Source organism: Amblyomma americanum, chromosome 7 (assembly GCF_052857255.1).
Source record: "Amblyomma americanum isolate KBUSLIRL-KWMA chromosome 7, ASM5285725v1, whole genome shotgun sequence".
NCBI lineage: Eukaryota > Metazoa > Arthropoda > Arachnida > Ixodida > Ixodidae > Amblyomma > Amblyomma americanum.
The window spans coordinates 14,444,079-14,467,497 of NC_135503.1; the positions used below are offsets into that span (position 1 = coordinate 14,444,079).

The 23,419-nt window shown below is 48.2% G+C and overlaps 1 protein-coding gene across 1 annotated transcript in view; it reads left to right on the forward strand.

Annotated features, from left to right (window-relative positions):
* The first annotated feature begins 1,003 nt into the window (after positions 1-1,003).
* LOC144098536 (uncharacterized) overlaps positions 1,004-23,419 on the forward strand; it is a 35,168-nt gene continuing 12,752 nt past the window's right edge. The window contains exons 1-7 of the mRNA XM_077631254.1: positions 1,004-1,353; positions 12,133-12,531; positions 17,345-17,440; positions 17,610-17,683; positions 18,856-19,006; positions 20,206-20,274; positions 21,209-21,296. Coding sequence (XP_077487380.1) covers positions 12,202-12,531; positions 17,345-17,440; positions 17,610-17,683; positions 18,856-19,006; positions 20,206-20,274; positions 21,209-21,296 — 808 coding nt within the window. The 5' untranslated portion in view covers positions 1,004-1,353; positions 12,133-12,201. The remainder of the gene's footprint in view (positions 1,354-12,132; positions 12,532-17,344; positions 17,441-17,609; positions 17,684-18,855; positions 19,007-20,205; positions 20,275-21,208; positions 21,297-23,419) is intronic.

The window sequence follows — 23,419 nt, forward strand, 5'->3', positions numbered from 1 at the left end:
GAAGACATCACGGAAAACAGTGCGTAAAAACGGCACATGAGAGAGACGACACACACAGGGTTGACAAAGAGATGACACATGTGCGCAGTGCGTGTCGTCTTTCGCCCCTGTGTGTGTCGTCTCATTCTTGTACTGTTTGTACGCGTTGTTTTCCATCATGTTTGCAATTTACAAACTAGCCCAACTCCAGAATGTTATTTGTATCCGGGTTATATGCCCATATCTCAGATTTTAAAAGTTGGCTGAAGCCAGCTGCTTTACTTTCTTGAATACGTAAGCATGTTCTACCACTTTGTTCTCGCCAAAGTGTCACACGTTGAAATTCTCAGAAATCGCAGCCATCGGCGGCAGTACGAAAGCGCCTTAGATATGTGCTGTATTACCCCCGCTGTTTCTTCAAAGACTGACGCGCAGCAGTGTCACGCACACGTTTTGTATTGTCCGCAATGAACGCACACTCTAAGAAATCTAAAGGCTAGTAGTCATAATCTAAATGCGCAGGAACTCGCGAATGCACCCTCCGCCGAATAAGAACGCGCCTCACTCCTCAAGGAAGACTGAGTCCAACATGCCGACCATTAAGTACTCCCTACCGCCGGCGCTGCAGGTTCAGCGCGTACAGTAGCGTTCTGGCGGTAGGTGGCGGTAGTACTGATAAGGGACAGCCGGTATTAGCCCTTATATTGTTCACGTCGGTAAGTGCTCCTCATGTGTCCATAGCCTGACCAAAATATATCTTCTACCATTGTCCCACAAGGCCAGAGCCGTTGAAAAAAAAAAAAAAGTTTGAAACCAGCCTTTGCTACCCGGCGCCTTCGAGAACGAGCTTGAAGCTACAGCGCCAACAGCGTGGAATCGCGTCGCACTTCGTCATAACAGCCTTTCCGTCTCCCGGCTCGCGCATATCTGTTCGGTGGCGTTTCGACGACCCTCGCCAAGGGTGTCACGTGACCTCCCGACGCTAACCACAGCTGTTGGCGGCGCGCCGCTCCGGTGTGCCTGTGTGTGGGCGCGCGCTCGTCCCTCGTGCTAGCGTAGAGCAAGCGAGCAGGCAGGCGAACGCACCCGCGTCTACGGCGAGACAGTCGGGGGCAAAGTGACGTGCAGCGCGCGCCGACACCAACGGGCGCATTCCGACGCGGAGGAAGGCAGCGCGCGAGAGAGCCGTCGTCATTCGAAGCCGTGCGCGGACGAAGAGCGACACCGGGCCGTTTGTTCTCTCCTGAGAGTGACCGGAGCGACGACTGGCGGAGTTTCCAGCAGGGCAGTGGACGCGCACATCGTCGTCGAGACGGTACACTTTCGAAAGGAGCCCGGTTCGTCTGGCCGAAAGATGCTGCTGGCCAGTGAGAGGTGAGAGGGCTGCAAACTGTGACACCCCCCTCCCCATCCTCCGCTTTTCTTGAAAGAGCTGCAGACCTCGGGAAGTTTCGGTGGAGGCGAAATGCAAAAGGCGCCCGTGTGCTGCGCGATGTCAGTGCACGTTTAAGATCCCCGGATGGCAGAAATTGATCCCGAACCCTCAACTACGCCACCTCTTTCCCAGTTTCTTCTTTCGCTCCCAACTCTTCTCTCACGGCGCGGTTGAGGTGTACATGCATAGGTGAGACAGTTACTGCTCCATTTCTGCTCCTAAAAACCCAATAGGTTAAACTTCTTCGCCCCGCCGCGGTGGCTCAGTGGTTAGGGCGCTCGACTACTGATCCGGAGTTCCCGGGTTAGAACCCGACCGCGGCGGCTGCAATTTTATGGAGGAAAAACGCTAAGGCGCCCGTGTGCTGTGCGATGTCAGTGCACGTTAAAGATCCCCAGGTGGTCGAAATTATTCCGGAGCCCTCCACTACGGCACCTCTCTCTTGCTTTCTTCTTTCACTCCCTCATTTACCCTTCCCTTACGGCGCGGTTCAGGTGTCCAACGATATATGAGACAGATACTGCGCCATTTCCTTTCCCCCCAAAACCAAATATTATTATTATTAAACTTCTTCCTCGTGACTGAAGCCAAAGCGCTGTCCCTGCACTACGCACAAAGCAGTAGGTATCGTTACAAGATGAACGATCGCGTGACTTCGGCGCCTGACCACGGTAATTCGAAGCTCGAAAAACCGGCGCTCTTTCACTCGCGAACCCCTACTTGGCTACACGTCCCCACTGCTAAGCACTGTTCTCCTTACGACGGCCATTCCCGCGTAGACTACGATACTCTTTAGAGCGGGTCCATAGGACCACCATGAAAAAGCTTCTGGGCTTAGCGTAAGATGCGAATTCTATGCTGTCGTGCCGAAAGATTGAGCAATTGAGGACCTAGGCCAAGGGAGTTGATTTTCAGCCTACGACGCCAACCTTAGGAGAACTTAGAAAGAAAGATAAATGAGCCGATTTAGGACAGAAGAGAGTGACCAATCAGGGTGAGAGTGGGCACTTTTCAAAAGTTGCGGAATGCAGTTCAGCTATAGCGCGATTTGGCGTGTATCAGGCATGCGAATGTCGATGAGCAGCTATTAATATAGCCAAGATGACGGAAAGGAACAAAAAAAAAGGCAAGAAACCTTTGTACAAAGATCTGCAGTCCGGTGTAAAAATTGGATCAGGTCACACCGTTTACGTGCAGGTATTGTTAACTAACGCATTGCAAACACTGGAGAAAAAGAGTGGCGAACAACAACATTTTTCAGTAGCTTTAAGCTTTACAGTTTCTTGTAGATGTAATTGTAGCAAATGAAACTACACCCATCGACGACAACGTCCCTCCGCTTGTGTATACAATGCTAAAGAAAAAAATATGTATCTGCATTCAGATATCACTTTCTATTGGCGTAGGTAGCACTATCTAGGTTAGCACATATGAACCTGCTGCGTATTAATTAAAAGACTTTAAATTGTCACTTTGGGTCTGAAGGTCAACAAACGGCGGAAGAGGGAAGTGTGGCTTTGGATTCAGCCGAAGTACATGCGTTTTCTTTTTCTTTTTGTATGAGCACGCATGTTCCTCGGCGATAAAATGTTCGATAGCGGCACCGTTAGATCACCATGCTCGAGGGAAAATGTCAAAGTACAATTTTTTTTAAATTAATATTTTAATCTAGGCACTACAGTTGCACGACTTAGCCAGTGTTTCCCCAGTCGCAAGCTTCGAACAAGGGTTGCCGACCGACTGAAGACTCTAAGATAAATACATACAAATGTCTGCTAATAAAAATGGCCACCCGCTGGGTAACCTACGGCTCATACTCTTGATGTAATCGGAATTATAGTGACTATGGCTATGACACAGTCACTGTTATTTCTGTGGCATAGTCACTATATACGCTACTGGCTTAGGTACGTTGCAGTGTCGCGAAATCTTTCACAGTAATGTCATTCTGCAGAGCTGCCTTTAAGAAACGGAAACCCCGCGGCGAACAAACACAGCAGAAACTGCCCAATTAGCTGAGTCTACTGCGTCGCCCCCCCCCCCCCCCCCCCAAAAAAAAAAAAAGCTCTCAGCGGCGAATATCACTGAAATCACGCCAGGGCTTTGCGAGGCTTTGGAGTTACGGCTCTCTCTTGAACGGGCAGGTCATTTAAAGGCTCGCTCTTTTCAGGATCGAACGATTCGCAGCAAGACCTCTGCGTAGAGCACTTTGGAAGAAGGTTAATCTGATGACATTAAGCGCTTTCGAGGCAGTACAAGTACGTGCAGAAAGACCGCAGAGAAACAGGCTGTCGCTCTGAAAGCTTTCACAATGCGCATCAAAGCGGATGTGAAAAAACAAGAAATGATTGCCACAGCTGGCGTGCCACTGAGGTCTACATAGCTTTGCAGACGGTCCGTATGATCCAGGATCAAGAAAGGTATATATATATATATAAAAAAAGACGAGTGTAGAGGTAAAACGCAAAAGCAGCATTTCCCGCCGTTGTTTGCGAATGTTTGTCCCGGGGAAAAATGCATCGAACAAAAATAAAAAAGATACCAATAATGCTGATCACAAAATTATTCAAGTGCGTAAAAACAGATGCCACCTAACGCAAGAGAAATTTGGAAATGCTTCTGCATCTCTTCTTATCAAGATAGTGCGCCGATACTTTGATTGTTTATGGTTTACAGGGCTTGACGCCCCAAAGCGATTCAGGCTATCAGGGAGGCCGTAGTGAAGGGCTCCGGGAATTTCGAACACCTGGGGGTTCTTTAACGTGCACTGACATCGCACAGCACACGGGCCTCTAGAATTTCGCCTCCATCGAAATTCGACCGCCGCGGCCGTGATCGAACCCGCGTCTTCCGGGTCAGCAGCCGAACGCATAACCACTGAGCCACCGCGGCGGCGACGCTTAATGACTACGTGACGAAGATAAGATAGAGTAGTGCTCAGAGGAACAAAATAGACTTCGCAACAATGCTACGGCAGCGCGAGACTGAAAGCCTGAGTAACCCTTGCTTTTAATGTGTGTGCGAGTAGCCACTTTGCTTTTTGAGCGGGTTCAATCACCGAACGTTTCTCTCGTCAACACCCGCTTGAGGTAAACGGCGCTCTTTCTAAACCAATTGAACGTAGTTGCGAGTTCTATAATGACCCATTTCATCAGCCGTGCACCATACATTTAACGACGATTCCAATGGTCTAGAAATCTTCGGCGAGGCATCGACAGGATACGAGGTTCGGACCCGAAACCCGTTGAGACAAAATTGACAGGTCGTGCTTGACAGAGCCGAAATACGCGATGTACAGATGCAAGATTAACAGCCAAAGAACCGGTTTTATTTCAGTAACGTCTAAACTTCGGCTTGTTGGCTCATATTTACGAATTTCAGTGCATCAAAAGAAGGAGACGGTGGACGAGATGGACACAGAGCGCTGTGCATGTCCATCTTGTCCGCCTAGGAGGAAGGATAGAAAAGAGGAGAGGCGGTAATGTCGCATTTTTTTTTAATTTCGGCTGCACACTGCTCCCCCCCACTCCCCTCCCCCCTTACTTGACAGCCATCTCAGCGTGCTTGAGCATGCGCAGCAGACAGTGCAGCAGACGATGCCGCTGCGCCCAGCGTTACTATTGGCTGCGCCGTCGGCCAAAGACTCCCAGTAGTCTTTGCGAAAACACATCACTTCCGGGACACTTTTTGACGCGCAGCTCGGATAGCGAGGATCTCTCCTGTGTTTTCCTTCCTCCATGTTGTCCGCTGTCCCTTTTCTTTTGATGCGCTAGAGCTCGGAAATACGAATCAAGTTTATATTTACTTCTGCGTTACACTCAAAAGAAATATCACAGGATCACTCGTCCAGAGGAAAGCTATTCGAAAAAAAAAAAACAGAACAAAATGCATTTTTCCAGCTCTTGGTTTTTATTTGAGGAGTGATCATCGGTCAATGAGTAAACTTAGCTAATGAGACGTTTTCCCGCTTTGGCTTACCTGTGCGAATTATAAGCAGCAGTACCCGCTCTCTTATAAACAAGCGCTATCAAGCTGAACCTGAACTTTCGGCCTTTGGACGGGTGTCAGCCAGCCACCGCTGTGTTTACTTTTCTGTTCATTTCTCTGCCCTGTCTTTTTTTTTTTTCAGCAGACGTGCAATCCACTCCGAGTATTTTAGTACATCTGACACCTTCGGAATTTCGCGTGTCAAACTCCAGAGCGTACTCTCGTTCTTCACACACAGGCACGGGGCAAAGCGAAAACACATGCAGCATGTCCCGAGTGGCACTAAACAAAAAGAGCGGCAGGGATCCCGCGCTGATGAAGGCGCAGCTGGCTCGCATTGTCGAGGCTCGGAGTCGTGCGTCAGCGAATGCTCTTCATTAGTCTACGCAGGTACGCGTCTGTTTCTATCCAGACAAAGGGTCGGTAGGTAGAATGGCCGCCTAGTTAGCTGCTGCTTCGCGCGTGTTCGTCTTGTGTTCGGATAGCTGACCGCCCAACGCGTGTGCGACAACATCGCCGAACACCTCCTACGCCACTTTTGTGCGCTTCGACTCTTGAATGCTACTGCCTCGAGCCAATACTGTCCCAATTGCACGTTTCTTACTGGAACCATGATCATTTGGCTTCACCTCTCGCCGGCCAACAAGGCGCACCAATTCCTGCTTTAATGTAAACGCCTGAAGATGGTGGAAAGTGCGCGCTTTAGTGGCCCACCCAAGGCACACTGCTTTTCTCACTTCTTTTGTATTGTCCATGTAACTCTCTCAAACATTTAATTTGACCCTTTAATCAAGTTTCTTTGGTGTCTGAAGGGCTAGCTTAATGTAGATTATGCTTTCATGGTTAACCTCCCGATCAGCTTTCTTACTTCTTTTTATCCTCCTCGATCTCGCTCTCTTGGCTGAAGCGGCGAACCATGCCAAAGAGAAGCATCTGTAATGAAAAAGAACAAAATGTTTTGCTGGCGTATGAAGTCTGCTAACATGCCACTCGGCGATGGAGAGGGGATTTAGGACGAGATAGCACTTCTCAGAAGGGTGCGAGAAAAACAAGCGTGATCACAGGATTGCGGTGAATACATCTTAAGCAGGGATACGCGTAAGCTACGAAATTTGTTCAGAAGTCCAGTATCCTCCAGGTAGTGAAAATAAAAGTTAAATGAAGCGCGCTGCTAAGAAGGGCGGGGCGGAGTGTTTAATACACATTTACTTGCCAGTGGCAATTGTGCAAAGGTCTCCATTTTCAACTCGCAATGTGTCGTTCTTGATGGCAGTGTTATGTGGGGATTAGCGTTCCGGAGCGACACAGAGGCTATGAGGGACGTCGTAGCGGAGGGCTCCGGATTAATTTAGATTGCGTGGGGTTCTTTAACTTGCACTGAGATCGAACGCACATGAGAGTTCTTGTATTTTGCCTTCATCGAATGGCAGGTTTGTCGCAACCACAGGCCAGTATCCCTGTATTTTCGCTTCACAATCACTGCTTTCCTACGCTGCTCTGTCGCTCTAACGGCACACACTATTAGGCTTTCTCACCTAACAGTGTCGCAGCACACCGGTCGTTCCGCTACGACCAAAACTACACGCGCGCGAACAACGAACGAATTGCGACGCGTAGCAAGGCTATACTCAGCAAAGTCCGTGAGCCGCGTTTCCCAGTAAAATACCGGATCGAAAGCACTGCACTCACTGAATCGGCTGTTTCCTGCCGACCTCTAAGCAGGAACCCCGGGAACAAAACTCCCATTACAAGTGCAGCTGTCACTTCCTGCAGGAAACGGGCGCAGCTCCGGAACTGGAGGGCACGGCATTTCACTCCGCTAAAGCTGGGTCAGCGTCACTCCCGTTTCACGTGTCCAAGCAGATTCGACCTAGCAGATATTTCTCGATTCCAGACTTTCGATTCGATTTACCGATTCTCCTTGGTCTTACTCTCCCGTGCCAGATGTCTCTTTTGTCGCCTCTGACAATTTCATTCATTCATTCATTCATTATGCAGTGACCGGTAAAGAGGAACTTTCCAGAGGTGAGGCGAAGGGCAGCAGCCACCCCAAAACTTTTCCGGACCTCATAAAAAATTTGCAGATTCTTTCAAACCCCTACGAAGGAGCTATACCTGACAATGCAGGCCACCCCCCCCCCCCCCTCCACTGTATGCGTGAAGCTGCTTTCGCTGCATTCTGATGATTTTAGTTGTTTTCTCTTTATTACTAATTTTTATTTTTAATTGCGCAAGTGTGTCCTTCGACGAAAGAGTGTTATATGTACACATGCAGACCTGTGTCGGCTATGAATGCCAGCAAGGCCCAGTGTGGCGGACCAGTTGCCCGTACTTGAAATTTGAATTCCCCCCCCCCCCCCCTCCTTCTTTTCGCCAGCCCGCTATGAATATCCTAGCGCCGTCCCTGGCTCCAGCCTAAACTGTGACGGAAGCACTTCCAGCGTTACCGTCGCTGTATGTCGTAACAAAAAAGCTAGGCTATTCCATCTGCTGTTCAAAGATAGCAGCACCCAGGTTGGCCTGAGCCCACTTGAGCCTACGTGGGTGAAAGAAACTTTGTAAGGACGTTCCACATACACTTCGAACTTCTTTTTGATTGAAAATATGAAAATTGGTTTTTGAGGAAAGGAAACGACGCAGAAACGGTCTCGCATATCTCGGTGGGCATCCCAACAGCGCCGTAAGGGAGTGGATAAAGGTGGGAGTGAAAGAAGAAAGGAAGAAAGAGGTGCCGTATAAAAGAGGACTCCGGAATAATTTCGACCACTTGGGGATCTTTAACGTGCATTGACAACGCACAGCACACGGGCGCTTTTTGCGTTTCACCTCCATCGAAACGCAGCCGCCGCGTTCAGGTTCGAACCCGGGCACTTCGTGTTTTAATTGCGCAAATATGCTCTTCAGCATAAGAGAGTTATATATACATATGCAGCCGGTGTCGGCTATAAATACCAACAAGGTCCGGTGTTGCTGCCCGTGGGTCCAGATTCGTGTGTCTGGAGGTCCGGATGTGCGCAAGCACCTGGAACTGGGTACGCTCATATCGGCAGGAAATGAGGTGTGTTATATATGTCTCCATCACTTCATTGCCACCCACGACAGACGACAAATATATCAGTTTTTTTTTCTCCTTCGCTCATTTATTCGTTTTTCCGTTCACTACGGCGTGCGCGGGACGGCACAGCGTCGCGCCTAGCGGGCAACAAGCGGTGACGCTTCGTTAGAGCTGACGGCGATGTTTTGACCCCAGTATTCCAGTCCGCGTGATCCGGCTGATTACTCGAGCGAGGTACCAACCACGCGCGACTCTACAAACGCCCGCTCAAAGCGGAAGCATGGTTCGTTTGATCTAGCGGGAATGAGGCCGGGTTGACACGGCGTGGTCCGTCTACTAGCCCTTCCCGGCGAACACAAACACTTCTCGCCGTGTCGTACGTCCGAGTACGTAGGCGGATGATTTCACTGCGCATGCGCGAATTGTGACTGTAGTAACCTGTGTTTTCTGCTCGGATGGTTGCGGTATATGGAAAAATAACGTGGTATGTTATACGAAAGGCAGGCACCGCTGCTATAAACAGGGCCTATTCCGACGCAGAGCAATTTAGCATATAGAGAGAAAGAAAGAGTGCGCTTACAATAGTGAACGGAGAACGAAAGGAAGCACATGTAGTGGAGACAAAATGCTCAAGGGGTTAATGCCATGTGTTTTCTTTTTCACGTATTTGTAGCTACGAAAACACTTCCGCCGTCATTTTTATTCAGCTCTCATCAGGAAAACGTGGAGCGAAACAAATGGCAACCTCGACAGGATCGAAACGTGCGCATTGCGCTGCGTGCTGAAAGTTAGAAGCCGGATTCCTGAGTATTCCTTTCGTTAATCAACTGACAGGAAGAGCAGGAGGATAGTGTCACGCTGCTTGATGGACGCCGCGAGAGAGTAGACAAATTGTTTAAAGATAAGTTGTCGTATATTCTTGTATTATTTCATTCGGCAGTCTAATTACGGGACCTCTAAAACTGGGACTACACATAAAATTCTAGAAAGTTGCAAGGTCTTACTTTCTCCTAAGGTTATTTAGAGCTGCGCGACGTTTGCTTTGTGCTAATCTTAAAGAAAAGCTGAAATGTTTTTTTTTAGGATTCGAAGTTATTCAATAATTCGAATGCATAAAGCTTCTAGGTGAAGCAAGCAAAGTGTTTTTGAACTAGCATTTAAATGGTGACGTAATCGTCGATTAAAGCCGCGACGATGTTCAGAGTTCTCATTGTGTTGAAGTGTGGGGAAACTCGTAGTGACGTCATTGTTGCCAAAACTTCAGATGCTCGCTGCCTTCGCCTGCATGCTGCTCTGCGTCGTCCGATACCGCCAAACAATGAATGCTTCGGGACCTTCACCTTTTATGGCGGCGGTTTTCTTTCATAAAACAAGCGTTTCTTCGCTGGAAACGTAGCTCCATCGTACGTGACGTCATTATCGCGGCCTCTGCCCGTCGCACTGCCCTGCAGAGAAGCCTGAACGCCGACACCGTTTTAATAGGCGATTACGCCATTTCAAACGCTAGCGCAAGACGATTTTGCAGGCGTTCCCACATGTTTCACACATTCGGACCTCAGCAAATTATTAAACCTCTTCAGCTGCCCTTTCAGTTGAAGACAGAAAATATGGTATTTGGAGCACAGCACTAAGGAACTCAAGGGAAGGCACTAAGGCCTGATCCATCAACACTGACTGGTGTTCCAGCTGGTTCAAGGTTTAAGCCAAGCGATCAAAGTTGGGTGGGTGTATGGTGAGAAAGACGTGGTCAGGCCCGCTAGGCGTGTCAAATAGACAATTTTTCTATGGCTGCTTTTTCTTGAAACCAGTGGGGGCCGGCAGGCGACAAACAGTATTAATAGATAGTCGGGCGGTAATGAGTAACATGTTTGTGTGTACTTCACGAAGCATTCTAGCCTGTGAAGTGATCAGCCCAAGGTGATGGGATTGTGGGTTATCCTCGCGCCCCTCGAAGGTTCTTGCTAAAAGGAAAAGCACGTGATTCTTTGCGCTCGCTGTTTCCTCTGCTGAGCAGATTCGGCGTCTCACTTTTGTGCAGAGACGTATCTTAATTATTTGTCCAGGTAAACGTGTTTGCATAGCACCGCGCGTGACAACGTAAACCAACTACTAGGGACTCTGGTTGAACACAGGCCTCATTCAGAACCAGTTGCCTACAAGCAGGACAGGATCTGTGACGCTGCTTCTCGCCAGGCTACGTTTCCTACTACGCGAACAGTTACTGACGGTGTAGACTCGCACAAGTCGCACAGTGTTGAAACTGTTGCGGAAGCCAATACTGTGCGGCAGGACATTTCTGAGTTGCCTTCACAATGCCGCCGAGAGCGAAAACATTTAAGTCTGGGAGGATTAAGAGGTAGAGGAGAGGAACAGGGCTCTTCCCCGCTGCTCCACATTGTGCGAGGGGAGCGGAGTACAGTAAAAGAGAGAGAGAGAGAGATGACGCAGTGAGCTGCACGCACGGTGTACGGTGTCCAAGACAGAATGTACGCTTGCCACGCAAATATTGCACCTCCAGCATTTATAAACGCTCTAGGGATGGCGTCTGGTCTCACATGCAGTGTCCAAGCCATCATACGCCTGCATACATTACACAGTACTCTCACATAATTCCGAATTGACTGCACAAGCCGAACTTGCACACGGTCTCCGACAAGTATGACATCTAACTGTACCTCAAAGCACACCCAGGGAGACGACAGCTGTGCGCCGTGCGCCCGCCTTGTGCGACTGCATATTCTGACATCGGCACTACAGACGCACATTCTAGCGAGAGACGCACGCGCATCGAACTGCAGTGTACACAATCAAACGCGAGGTTTGAGTGCATTCACGCGGGCCTCTACCTGCGCATGTGCAGATATCAATAGCTTTTTAGTGCTTTGGCAATTGGCATTGTGTTAACAGGACACTAAACCGCTGACGGAGGCCAAGGCCTTAGAGGAGCGCAAAAGGGTGGAAATTTGGACGAGTTAGTAAGGGCCTATTATGTTGTAGGGCCACAAGATGAACACACTGAAGAAGGAAAGGGTTTGTTCATTTTTTCATAGCTCCAGAAAGTCACGAGAGGATTTCTGCGTTACTTTGAAACACCAGGCTTGAAGACACGCTGTGCTCAAATTTTCCGCACTCTTCCTTCGTTCCTTCGTTCTCTCTTTCACCTTCTTCATTTGTGAGCGTTAACTAGCCAGAAAAGGGTTGCTTCACCTTTTATTTTTCTTCAAAAGCAACGCAAAATAATAGGCCGGAAAAAAGAACGCGATGTAACGAGCGGCAGCTTAGCTCTTCATGTCAGTTTTCCTTTCGTTCCGTTGTTTCGTTGTCTCGGCCTTTTGCACTGTCTTAAAGAATTCAGTTCAACGACGCGCCCATTATCCATCCATTCACTGGTTAGTCTCCTTGGCTTTTGTTTGTACAAAGCCGCCGTGGTGGCTCAGACGCTGTGTGGTTCGGCTTCTGACCCCAAGGTCGCAAGATCGAATCCCGCCCGCGGCGGCCGTACTTTGCAAGGAGGCGAAATTTGATGCGAGTGTACGTTAAACAGCGCCAGGTGGCCGAAATGAACCATGAGCGCTCCACAACGGCGTCCCTCAAATCATTGCGTGCAGTTTCTGGAAGCTAGACCACGCATACCACATACCACGATCTTCTTTTTACCTTGTATTCATACCCGCAGGAAAACAGCACCAGACGCTTTCTAGCCAGATCAACGCGTGACCCGCGGCAGAGCCTCGAGCAAACAGCCATGCGGCAGGAAGGCGTCAACGGTACCGGTGGTACCGGCGGTAGCGCCGTCAAAGCGCCTAAGATTCGAACGGCGCACGACTCCGCCTTGCCCGCCAGCGAAGCCTCCCCGGAAGATCCGCACCCTCCGCATGGCCCGCTGTGGTCGGGGCACCGCACGTTCCTGAGCATCTACCGCGAAGACGATGGCAAGCTGTTCACCCACCGGGATTCCTCGTTCAACTGCGCCCCTGGTGACGAGAGCAGCATCGCCTGGCTGTGGATGGTCGTGTGGTGCAACTGCTTCATCGTCATGGGCGTCGCGCTTCAGGGATTCAGCCTCGACACTATGGTGAGCAGCGTTCTGTGTGAGAACAAAGACCAAGCTCTCTCGATGGGTCGCAGAGGTTTGTGCTCATGAAATTCATAACACAGCTTGCTCTTCAAATTGTTTTGTGGACGCAATTTTCCGGCCGCACTACAGCTCGCCTGGGTAGTAATAAAGCTTATTTGGTTAACAGTTCAGATAACTTCACCTGTATAACAACAAAGAGCACTCCATGTATATTAAGCGAACATTGTGAAATACATCACCACTGTCATCATCATCAGCAACTAAGTCCACTGTAGAACGAAGGCCTCTCCCGTATCTCTCCTATTAACCCTGTCTTGTGCCAGCTGTCTCCGCATCCTGCTCTGTACCAGGAAGCGTGCACAATATGAAGTATGTTTAGTTTTAATCTCGCCGTTCGGACTCTTCCAAGTCAGGTTCACTCCCGGTTCTTCCCGGAAGAATGTATTGATGGTCCGAAAACATTTTCGTTCTGCGAACTCTACTAATAACTCCACCTTGCTATTCCTAGAACCTATGCCGTAGTCCAAAGCTGCCTGATCACCTGCCTGCTCCTTGCCTGCGTTGGCTTTGAAGTACTGAATCAGAACAGCGTACCGCGTTTTACAGCGATAGATGTTAAGGACCCATTCCATGGGCTTCGCGTCGTTGTAGTAGCAGTAGTAGCAGCACCAGTAGTAGTAGTACTAGTAGTAGCAGCAGCAGTCGTCGTAACGGGAGGGTGGTTGCCGTGGGAAGTGCGAGAAGTGAGCCACTGGAGGTTGCCTGCCAAAGAGGACCATCCACAGAGTGGCTACCGTGGAAGAAGGAGGGAGCGTATGGCAAGAGGGGAGGAAAGAGACACGGTCCTTCTGCAGCCGCTGCTGCGAAACGGTGGGAGTGGCGCCGCGTGCCTGGAAGGGTGGACTAGCGTCGAAGATCGAGTGTGTGCGAAAAACTAGAGAGTGCCCTATAACTGTACATATATGCATGTCGCTTACAAATTCTTTACCTCATTTAATAGCGAAATCAAGATACCTCAACAGCTATCAATGAGTACCGCGTTAGAGCAGCAGCGGTGGCCTAGTGGTTTGAGAATCCGCCTCGCATAGGGGAGGTGCGGGGTTCAATCCCCAGTGCCGCTGGGTACCCACCGGTGAACCAATGGGTACTAGATTTCACTTGGCCGGGTGCTCGGCTTTTCTGGGGTGAAGAGCTTGGAAAATGAGTCTTCGACCCCATCTTGAGTATAACAAAACACCTTGTGCCAGGATGCTCTTTGGCCAGCTGCCTTTGCGCCACGTATACAGATCATACAGCGTGCATGCCCTCTAAAAAAATTAGCAGTGGCTTAGCTGGGCTAAGCCAGGATATACGTAGCGTTAGCTACGCTGAGCCGCTGAGCAGCAATTTCGCACTCCTTCTCCATGGCTATACCACACTATCAAACTCTCCGCTATATGTATACCCCCACTGATACCTCTGCGCATGCGCACAAAATGAGAGGCGCTATCAAGCGGCTCCGGCGCAGCGTCAGACTTGGCTACTGCGCAACGGAGGCGCACAGGTGGGCACGCGCCGGCGCCAGTGCGTCTGCCGCGGCTATGAATTCACTCCTCTGTAATGCGCAGACCGGCGAGGCGCGCGCGGCGGCTGCGGCGCGCCAGTTGTGCGCCGTGTGACGTCACTGCTCCTCGCGCATGCGCAGCACGGCTCTCCAGGAGCCACGCGAAACAGCTCAACCTCGGCCAGTGTAGCTCACGCTACAAAAACGAATACGCCTATATGGAAGTAAAAAAAAAGAAAGCTACCCTCTGGCGCACACCCGGCTTTTATGAAAAGGAGTGTGCTAGGAGATAGCGCACTCCTTTCTGCTTAGAGAAGCAGGAACAATTTTATACTAAGAAAAAACAAAAGGTCCTGAAGGGTGGCTCCTACTTGTCCTAGAGTGCACGGGCCTCACAGAGAGCTCTGTCCATTAGCCATGTTTGGCCAGCTGGTTGAGCAGCTCTCAGAGCGGCCTCCCATAAGCAGTGGTATGGGTCCGGTATGGGATAGCTGCCATGAGTCGGAGGCATTTCCATACGTAGTGTATGAGGGTGGCCTTGGCCGGCCCACATGTTGAACAGAGTGAGAGGATCAAGGTAGGTGGTAGCGATGGAGGAGGTAAACTGAGATGTAGCAGTTTGTCTGCATCTGCCGCCAGACCCCACTGTATTTTGAATCTAATGTACGGAGTTGTGGTGGGAGGGTGAAGCGGCTGTTTTTGTATTGAGTGATGATTTGACGATATGTGAGTAGTGCCTGCGAGGTTTGCTGCTTGGGTTTGGGTGTCCGATCTTCCGGGGCCCAGAGGGATAGTTCTTGAGCCAGCGCATGAACGCGCTGATTACCGGGGATCGAAGCGTGCCCAGGAACCCACGGGAGGGTTATTTCGTAGGTAAGCGTGTGTCCTGATGCAAGAATACGTCGGGCGGCTGGTGTGACAGTGCTTTGCTGATATTTACGGCGTACAGCTTGGGAGTTGGTGCAGATTTCCGTGATGTTGGCATCTTGCCTGTATGACCGCCAAGGCGATGGTCGCACCCTCAGCCTCCGTAGGGCTGGCGTGGAGGAGCCATCCTCGCGGGCGGCGACAGCGGTATATTAATAGCCCTGTAGGGTGTGTCGGGTCTGCCTCTGTGGTGTCTAGTGTAACATTCAACTCGAGCCTGGCGTCTGCCCCTGCGTAGCTCAGGGTTCATATTTCTGGGTAGAGGTTTGATGCGCAGTTGGCCCTGGATATTCTGTCTGCTTAACTTCTTTTGTTGGTATTGTTCTGTGTTCACAACTATAGGTACAGTTATTGTAAACACATTTTGAAATCCTATGCTGTTTAGTTATAATTTAATTGCACTTCTGCTACGTTATAACTCATTGTTCGCCTTTTCTGATGTCAATTAATATGGACACTACCTGTTGTTGTAAATCACTACTGCCTTGTAGAAGGGTCATGGGCCTAGTCAAGCTGTCGAGACAGGTTTTAGCTCTTGATCCTTTCCAGGATCCATTATTTCTGGAAAAATAAAGAATTGAGTTGAATTGAATGTCAGGTTGGATGATTCGATAGTTAGCGGCCAGGTGAAGATGACGTAGGAGGTGTTGGTCGGTTTCTGTGCGGGTTAGTAGAAGTATCCGGTTGTTTCGCTGGGCTTCGAGTAGCTCTGAGATCATATCGTAAGTGCCCGTTACGAGTGTGGGCTTGTTGGTAGGAGGCTAGCTAGGTTTCCCGGTAGTCCAGGTGAGCTTTGTACAAGAGAAAGCTGAAGACGAGGAAGCAGTAGTATACGAAGAAGAACATATATGATAGCCTCGGTAGAATACAGGGGGCTGCTGTGGATATTCGGTGCGAATGCATTTCTGCCGGAGTTGTACCAAGCGTTTCGCCATTGTCATGTAACTTGCAGTTTTTTGTTGTTGTTTTTTACATACAGGGGATCATGAGGGCTTGTGGTGCCTGATGTAGGCCGTGTTAGCTAAGATACGTGGTCTGACTCTGTGGTAAACAAGGCCTCGACAAAAGTGCTTACGATAGCATGCCAGGTAACTTGCAAGTAGGACCAGGCATCAGGACCCTATAAAATCAACATTCGTCCTGCTGGCTTCTGTCGACCCTCGCGTACATGCGCGCTTGCGTGTGTGCGTCTGTGTGTTTTTGTCGCCGGTTTTTCATGTGTTCTCACCGGAGGAACTTCACGCGTAGCATTCTGCCCAGTAATTCAGATGGCACCTGTATTATGATATGAAGACATTTTTCTGGAGATAACGTTGTAGTCGCATGGGCGACATGTAAAACGTATGCAATGAAAGGGTGCTGCTCTGACCTCGTGCCTAACCAGAACGAGTTCCTGCACCTGTGTGTGCGCTAACGCCGTGTGAGCCTTCCTTTACTTTTTTTTTCTTGAACTTTACACGCCATGGACGTCATTGTGCAGACTGATAACGTTAGAGGCCGAAATGCGCCTTTGACGTCAAGGTGCCACCTGCGAGCTAGTTTAGCGCACAGCGAGGCCTCTGCACATTCTGCCTAGCCATTACTAAGTACCCAGGAATGTGCGCCGACTCTCTTTCTTTAATCTTACCACCAAGCAATCAGTTATCGGCAAACGTTTACTTGTTATCAGCTAGCCGTGACTGGCGTTGCGAATGAAGTGCATCGAACCTTTACATCAAGCTAACATCGAACACGATCTAAGAGAACAGTGTGCACAGTGTTTTACTTATATCGTTTCAAAACGCGAAAAGTGCGACAATTCCTTACATACGCATTAGGTTACTTATTTTTTATATGTGTATGTGTGCGTGCGTGCGTTTGCGTGGTGAGTGAGTGACTCTGTCAGATAGCTGTCAGCACTGCTTCAATTGAGCCTTTGGAGCGAGATGCTCTTTATATTTTTATTCTTAATCTGCCTTCCCCAATGTCCAGACATATCACAGGTGACTGATGATACAAAAAATAAATATCGCAACTGCTGGGGAATCCCGGCTGTGAGCCAGTAAATAAATAGCTTGTTATTTAATTAAGCGAGATAAACCGTCAAACATTGCATGTGCTGTTGCAGTACGCGTGAATTTATTATCGCGATGTCTCTATGGCTGCGAACAGTGCCTAAAGGCTATATACGGTGCTGGAGCGTGATTCCGTTCTTTCAAAGGTGCACTCCTACAGCTTCCTAGAGTCACTGGAAGCTTTGCTACAGCTTCCTAGAGTGCCTCGGTGCGCGCGCCCCCAGGGAATGTACGCAGCAGAGGAATTCTCAAGATGACAAACTAAAGTTTCGTCCACTCCTTTCAGGCGATGCGTCACGGACTTAACTACTTCGCGACAGGCTCCCTCTTCAGCGCAACTAGAGCCACCGCCATGGTTGGGGCCCTCCTGTCCCACTGTTTGGTATGTCAAGCCTATATACTTATTATAGAAAAGAAATGAAATAACGTTTATTCAGGACATTAACCTAGATGTGCCTGTAGCTTCACAACATTCAAAATGTAAGATGAATGGCGTCTTTGCTGCGCTGTTTACTTATTCGGTTCTTTCATGTCTTTCTTCTTTTCGTCAGATGTCTGTCATCTACCCGAGTCATCTTCTGGTTTGTGGAGTAGTGCTGAAAGCATTGGCTGTCGCAGCACTTGGGTAATTATCTCCGCCATAACGATAACGAGCGCGATAACGAGAAGAAAGTTAAGCCTCTATAATATAACGACTCTCCGCCTAATATTATTGTGTTCATGCTGACCACCGAGCCTCTGAGAAGGGCCCGAAGATAGCAGAGGCGCATCATTTCTCTTTAGGCAATGGCAATGGGCAAAAATAATAAACATTAAAACAAATCTGATATAGAAATCTTATGCTGTTCCAGCATGGAGGTTGTAAAATCTGAAGCGATAGCGATGTGGACTTAATCGGTAGAGCAAAGACAAAATCCGACTAACATGGGTTTTCTGGCGCGACAATGATTTCTTCTGAATATAAATCGGTCGTACAACATAGGGTAACTAAAGGACGAACTATGATTAAAATTAAAACTATTTTATTTCTGCCCTGTTGACATAAAGACAGAGGAGGTGCATAAAAATCTGTCAGATACAACTAAACAAAGCCGCAGCCCCTATTCACATGGCAGGTTCTTGACAGCAAGGTTTTTAAAACAAAGGCAATTGTGTAGTGTAATAACAGGTATACAATAGCATAAAAAGTGAAGTTTCATCGGTGCAGAGGTATTCAAGAGAAAAAATCTAAATTATAGAATACAGAGACAGTATTTACATTGTTTAAACACAGGCACCGGCATTAAAAATGAACAAGAGCAAAGCTTACATTTTTGCATACGTGGCACGCAAAGAACTGTTTGATGAACTGAATAGACAAAAATTATTATATACATATGCATTTAAGTGGGAAGGAAGAATGAATTGCAGAAGTTCTCTACTTTAATTTATTCGTGATGTTCAGAGTATTTAAATAAGCAAAACATGCAAACGTATTATTCCACGTTCTCACAAAGCGAATTCTTCCACAGCACACATTTCGTCTTTCACACAGGCCGTAATCTTTTCTGAACTGAGCCAATAAGTATGTATTGAATACAATTAGGATAGCTTCGCAGGCGAGCAAAGGACATAGAAGGAAAGAGATCACAGTGTTCACGTTGGGTTCCTCCACCTAATATCATTTTATTTTACATACACTTTCATCGTATAGCTAGAAAAAACGGTAGCCGTCACCGCGTGAATGTCCATGCCGCGGGCGCATTATGAAGCTATTGGTTCCAGCGAGCGAAATCAGGTAATGAAAGTGGTCCGCAGCGCTCTGCACTGGCTGCCGGTCAACCAGACCATGTTCATGGCCCTGGCCGCGACGATGAAGTCCATCGGGGGTGTGGGCCTCTCATTGTACTTCACGGCTATGTACAGCCTCCTCTTCTACAAGCACCAAAGCGCCTACATCGTGCCACTGGTGAGTTCTGCGCGTGAGTTTAATGGTGAGTTCTGTCGGGAGGATAACTAGGCGAAGAGACAGAATGCAAGACAAGACGTCGTAAACTGCGCTGAAAACTGATATGTTTTAGTTATCAGTGCATGAAATCGTGCTCTGAATTGTAGAAGCGTAGCTTGTTGTTCCACGTATAGAAACCAGCGGAAACAGGACGCGTACACAAGAAAAGGAATTGCTGAAAGTTTTACTTGATCAAAGGATCGAGCAGAGAAGGGCACACATGCGCGTGAGCAAGCAACGCGACAAAGAGAAAGAAAACGAAAGCAAATGAAAGGTCAGTCATTAAAAATACTGCTATCTTGCACATGGAGACTATGTCCCACTCATGAATCGGTATTTTTTAGAAGAGAACTTGACTGACGTATCGCTGACGCAGTCAAATTAAATTGATCAGGTTAACTTTACTTGATCAACACTTTAAAGTTTACTTGATCTTTAAAGTTTACTTGATCAAAGTCAACTTTGGTCAAGTAAAATTTTCAATTGTGTGTCCAGCGTCGTCCTTGTGAATTCCTTTTCTTGTGTACGCGTCCTGTTTCGGCTGGTTTCGCTACCTGGTGTCTGCTCTGAATGCTTGGAGAATTCGTTAGTCCGAAAAGACAGGATGAAACTCGCTTATTCATTCCGAAATTGTGTTTCGTTCCGTAAGACGCATTTGTTACATTACGAAAGAAGAAGCATAATGGTCGGATGCCAATATCTCTTCAATTCACAATAACAAAAAATCTGCAGAGACAACTCTGATATGTCAAATAGCTAAGGTGCACTACTGTGGCAATAACCTCAGCCTTGTCGCATTATTAGGATTGCGTAGCTGTATCGCTCAAAACGAAAATAAGACCAGGTCCGCGAACTCTCAACGAAGCAGGAGCACTGACGATTCCGACACAATTTCCCCGGATGTAGTGCATCAAGTAATCAGTGATGAGTGACTGAGCGATCATTTCGCTGCGCATGTCTATTCCATGCATAATCATGCTTTTCGACCCGTGATGATACGTTTCGGCGATGCTTGAGCAAATGTCGACTATCTTATTTTTCGTATTCTGCATTTGCGCCCCTAAAATCAGAACAGCGCGATAAAGCAAGGGTTTAAATCCTTGAACCATCCCAAGTTTCAGATTTTGAAACCTTATTTTTATTATATGTTCTCGGCGCAGATCTTGTCGGAGGTCGCAGTCGGCATCGGTGGTGTGCTGGGGCCCATTCTGGGATACGAACTTATTGAGGTGAGAACGAAATCTTCCCGCTTCGAAATGAAATAACTCAAAAGAAGACGCTATTTGTACTTAGTTTACACTCCTTCGTGAATGTTATTTACAACAAGCAATGATAACCTCATCCTTTTACGTGTGAACAAACAAGGATTCTTGCTGTTACTGTTACGTTCAGATTTTCCACATGATACCAGCATCGGAAACTGAATGTTTTTTTTTAGTCTCGATGTGCGGTTCAATTATCAGTGCTACTTGAATTAGAGAAAAACTAGCGCCAAACCATGCAAACCACAAGACAAGAACGAAGATGAGACACGAGCGCTCGTGTCTCATCTTCGTTTTTGTCTTGTGGTTTGCACGGTTTGTCGTTAGTTTTTCTCTAATTCAAGTATGCACCAACTAGCCCAAAAAGAGGTGTTAATATCAGTGCTACGTCACATCAACAGATGAAAAGTACTTCTTTATTTCATCTGTCTAATCCACATATGAAACTGATTTTTAAAAAAAGTCCACCCATGTTCGAAAAGTATACAGCCTGCGCATGAGAGCAAAGAATGTTTCCGGAGTTCAACAAAATTTTGTTCGCCATACCTACTTACCTGCCTTCCTGAAAATGCTGATTTTATAGCCCGCAATGCCGTACCTCCGAGGGGTCATGTTTCTTCTCTTTTTTTTTAACTGTCAGTGGGGGGGGGGGGGGGGGGGGTGACAGCAGAGTGAGTCAAGGCTGAGTCACTCAAGCCTTGCCGCAAACTTTCCTTAAATGTCTCGCCCCAACTGCAACAGTAAATTCCAGTGACGTGTGCTCCGAAGTACAGTCGTCCAAAGCACGCACAAACATGATTGTAGCGAGACTGCCAATGCCGAACGCGCGAAAACAGCGCGAAGGTCGCTGCCGGGCATATGTGCGGGAACTGTGACGTCACAAACACACATGCGTGCGCAGGTGTGGATCTACCCGCTTCCCTACTTCGCCGTCGGTGGCTGCATGCTGCTCGGCGTCCTGATTGCGGTCGCTCTGCCCCTGGACTCATGTGAGGGCACGTGAGAGCTGCCATGCCTGTCGAGTGCAGCGCGCATGCGCAGCGCGTGCTTACCCACATTTTTCGCACCTGGACTGCGTGGCGAATGACACAGTATAAGTGGAGCGCCAGCATGCTGCAGCGTATACAGACCTTGCTCAATGCCCTTGGACGTCGGCAGCCATGTGCTTTGAGACCTCCACGTGTAGTACCGGCTCGCTTATTTGCAAATGCAGCCGGTACAGCCAGCGATGACAGCGCCACTAACCGGCGGGTGAAAAATGAAATGAAAATTGGTTTTTTTAGGGAAATGAAATGGCGCAGTATCTGTCTCGTATATCGCTGGACACCTGAACCGCGCTGTAAGGAAAGGGATAAAGGAGGGAGTGAAAGAAAAAAGAGGTGTCGTAGTGGAGAGCTCCAGAATAATTTCGACCACCTGGGGATCTTTAGCGTGCACTGACATCGCACAGCACACGGGCGCCTTGGCGTTTTGCCTCCATAAAGACGCAGCCGCAGCGGTCGGGTTCGAATCGGGGAACTCCGGATCAGTAGCCGAGCGTCCTAACCACTGAGCCACCGCAGCGGGTCAGCCACATCGAAACTGGTTATAATAATACATTCAAAACGCTGGCTTGCCGTTGGCGCTGTGGAGTAGCGTATTAGAGCCGCGTTTTGGGCGTGGAGGACAGCGCTTAGAGTCTGCTTTCTTGCCTGTATTTTTTTTTACCCTTAATACGTAACTATTTTTGGGTGTGTCCATTCTTTTAGGTCGAAAATCGGAATGCTTAGTGACTTTTAACGTCATTTAGGATGCGTTCTGTTTTCTGCCATATTTTGTTATGGATCGGTCTCACTGTTGGCCAATTAACTCCGGTTTTGAACCGAAAAATTACGGGCTACATATACAATTTTATATACACTCTAGGGTTTGTTATCGCTTTTAGGTAAGCCCCCTGTGACACTCTTCATTTCCCCGTGTTCCATAAATAGGGTTGCCAACCTTGTTGCTGTACAGGCGGCAGTTGGCGCATACGCTGCCGCTCATAGCTGCTCGAGGCATTGCCTATACAAGGTTGGATGTGGTCACTGACCAGATTGCAGGTCTCATAAATAATAATAATAATAATAATAATAATAATAATAATAATAATAATAATAATAATAATAATAATAATAATAATAATAATAATTGGTTTTGGGGGAAAGGAAAAGGAGCAGTATCTGTCTCATAGATCGTTGGACACCTGAACCGCGCCGTAAGGGAAGGGATAAAGGAGGGAGTGAAAGAAGAAAGGAAGGAAGAGGTGCCGTAGTTGAGGGCTCCGGAATAATTTCGACCACCTGGGGATCTTTAACGTGCACTGACATCGCACAGCACACGGGCGCCTTAGCGTTTTTCCTCCATAAAAACGCAGCCGCCGCGGCCGGGTTCGAATCCGGGAACTCCGGCTCAGCAGCCGGGCGCCCTAACCACTGAGCCACCGCGGCGGGTAAAAGGTCTCATACACTCAGGAAACAGTCCTACGCGCTGTCAGTGTTATGAATACAGCACCGAGCGGGCACAGGCTGCAGCCCGGAGATGGCTTGCTCGAAAGATTTGGACAGTATACAGCTCGACCGGTCGGCACTGAGAATTGTGTAGTTCTTCCTTATTGTATCGCCTCCAGTTTACAAAACAATGCGCAACAAGTAATGATTGACCGCTGCTTCCTAAAATATTTCATCGATTCTCATTCACTTATTCGCACATGCGTATATAAATAGTACCGTACATCCACGAGACGGTCAAACGGAGACGGCCTGTCTCCTGACAAGGGCTCCGCCTCGGGATTGCAAGTCATGAGAGCGCGTTTGCACTCTATGAATATTATACTTCACGACACATAGAAAAATGCGAAAATATTTTATAAAGTACAACGACCACTGGCTGTCTAAGAAAATACAAGTGATTATTGATTTTACAACACACATACATTATATCGTACAGAACTCAGGCAGTTTACCTAAAAGGGAAAGAAAACTAAAAAGTGTTACATCTATTTTGTAGTCACTCATGCCGAGAGAGAGAGAAAAAAATTGTCAAAAGAAGTACGAGGGGAGAAGGTGCGCTTGACTGTTTTTTGTAATTGAGA